We start from the raw sequence: 505 nt of genomic DNA, 5'->3' as shown, positions 1-505 counted from the left end.
GGCCCAGGAGAAGCCCTGAGCCAGGAGGTTGAGCGTCGGCGTCGACGACAGCAGGTCGGTAGCGAGCAACCCCACGCCGTGAGTCAACGCCAGGACTCCGAGCAGAAGCGGGTTCTGCAGCTGCGGGGGCAGCCCCGCACCCAGTCCTAGCAGGGTCAGGGCCGCCAACGCGGTGAGCAGCAAGGGGAAGGGTAGGTTGTAGAGCACCAGGCCGGCGCGTAAGCCCAGCCGCGCCTGCGAGCCGTAGGGGTCGGCAAGCATGTAGGCAGATCGCAGCCCCGATGCTAGGAGCACCAGCACGGCCGCCACCAGTGCCAGCCAGGGCCCCGTAGAGGCGGCTGCCAGAGAGGCCATTGCCAGCAACGCCGGCAGCAGAAAGAGCACCCCTACCCCATAGACGTGCAGCTCCCAGGAAAAGCTCAGCACCCGCCGAAGGGGACCCCAGCGCAGGGGGGGTGCGGTGGCGTTGGCCGGAGGGCTAGAGGCTGGGGCAGATGCCATGGAG

At 68.9% G+C, this 505-nt stretch overlaps 1 protein-coding gene across 1 annotated transcript in view; it reads right to left on the bottom strand.

Moving 5' to 3' along the window:
* PRRT3 (proline-rich transmembrane protein 3) overlaps positions 1–505 on the bottom strand; it is a 6,927-nt gene that overhangs the window by 1,504 nt on the left and 4,918 nt on the right. The window contains exon 5 of the mRNA XM_005870135.2: positions 4–504. Coding sequence (XP_005870197.1) covers positions 4–504 — 501 coding nt within the window. The remainder of the gene's footprint in view (positions 1–3; position 505) is intronic.

The sequence above is a fragment of the Myotis brandtii genome, unplaced genomic scaffold (genome assembly GCF_000412655.1).
Source record: "Myotis brandtii unplaced genomic scaffold, ASM41265v1 scaffold312, whole genome shotgun sequence".
In the NCBI taxonomy this organism is placed as follows: domain Eukaryota; kingdom Metazoa; phylum Chordata; class Mammalia; order Chiroptera; family Vespertilionidae; genus Myotis; species Myotis brandtii.
The sequence above is the reverse complement of the archived record's forward strand: the minus strand, read 5'-3'. Positions and strand labels throughout refer to the sequence as shown.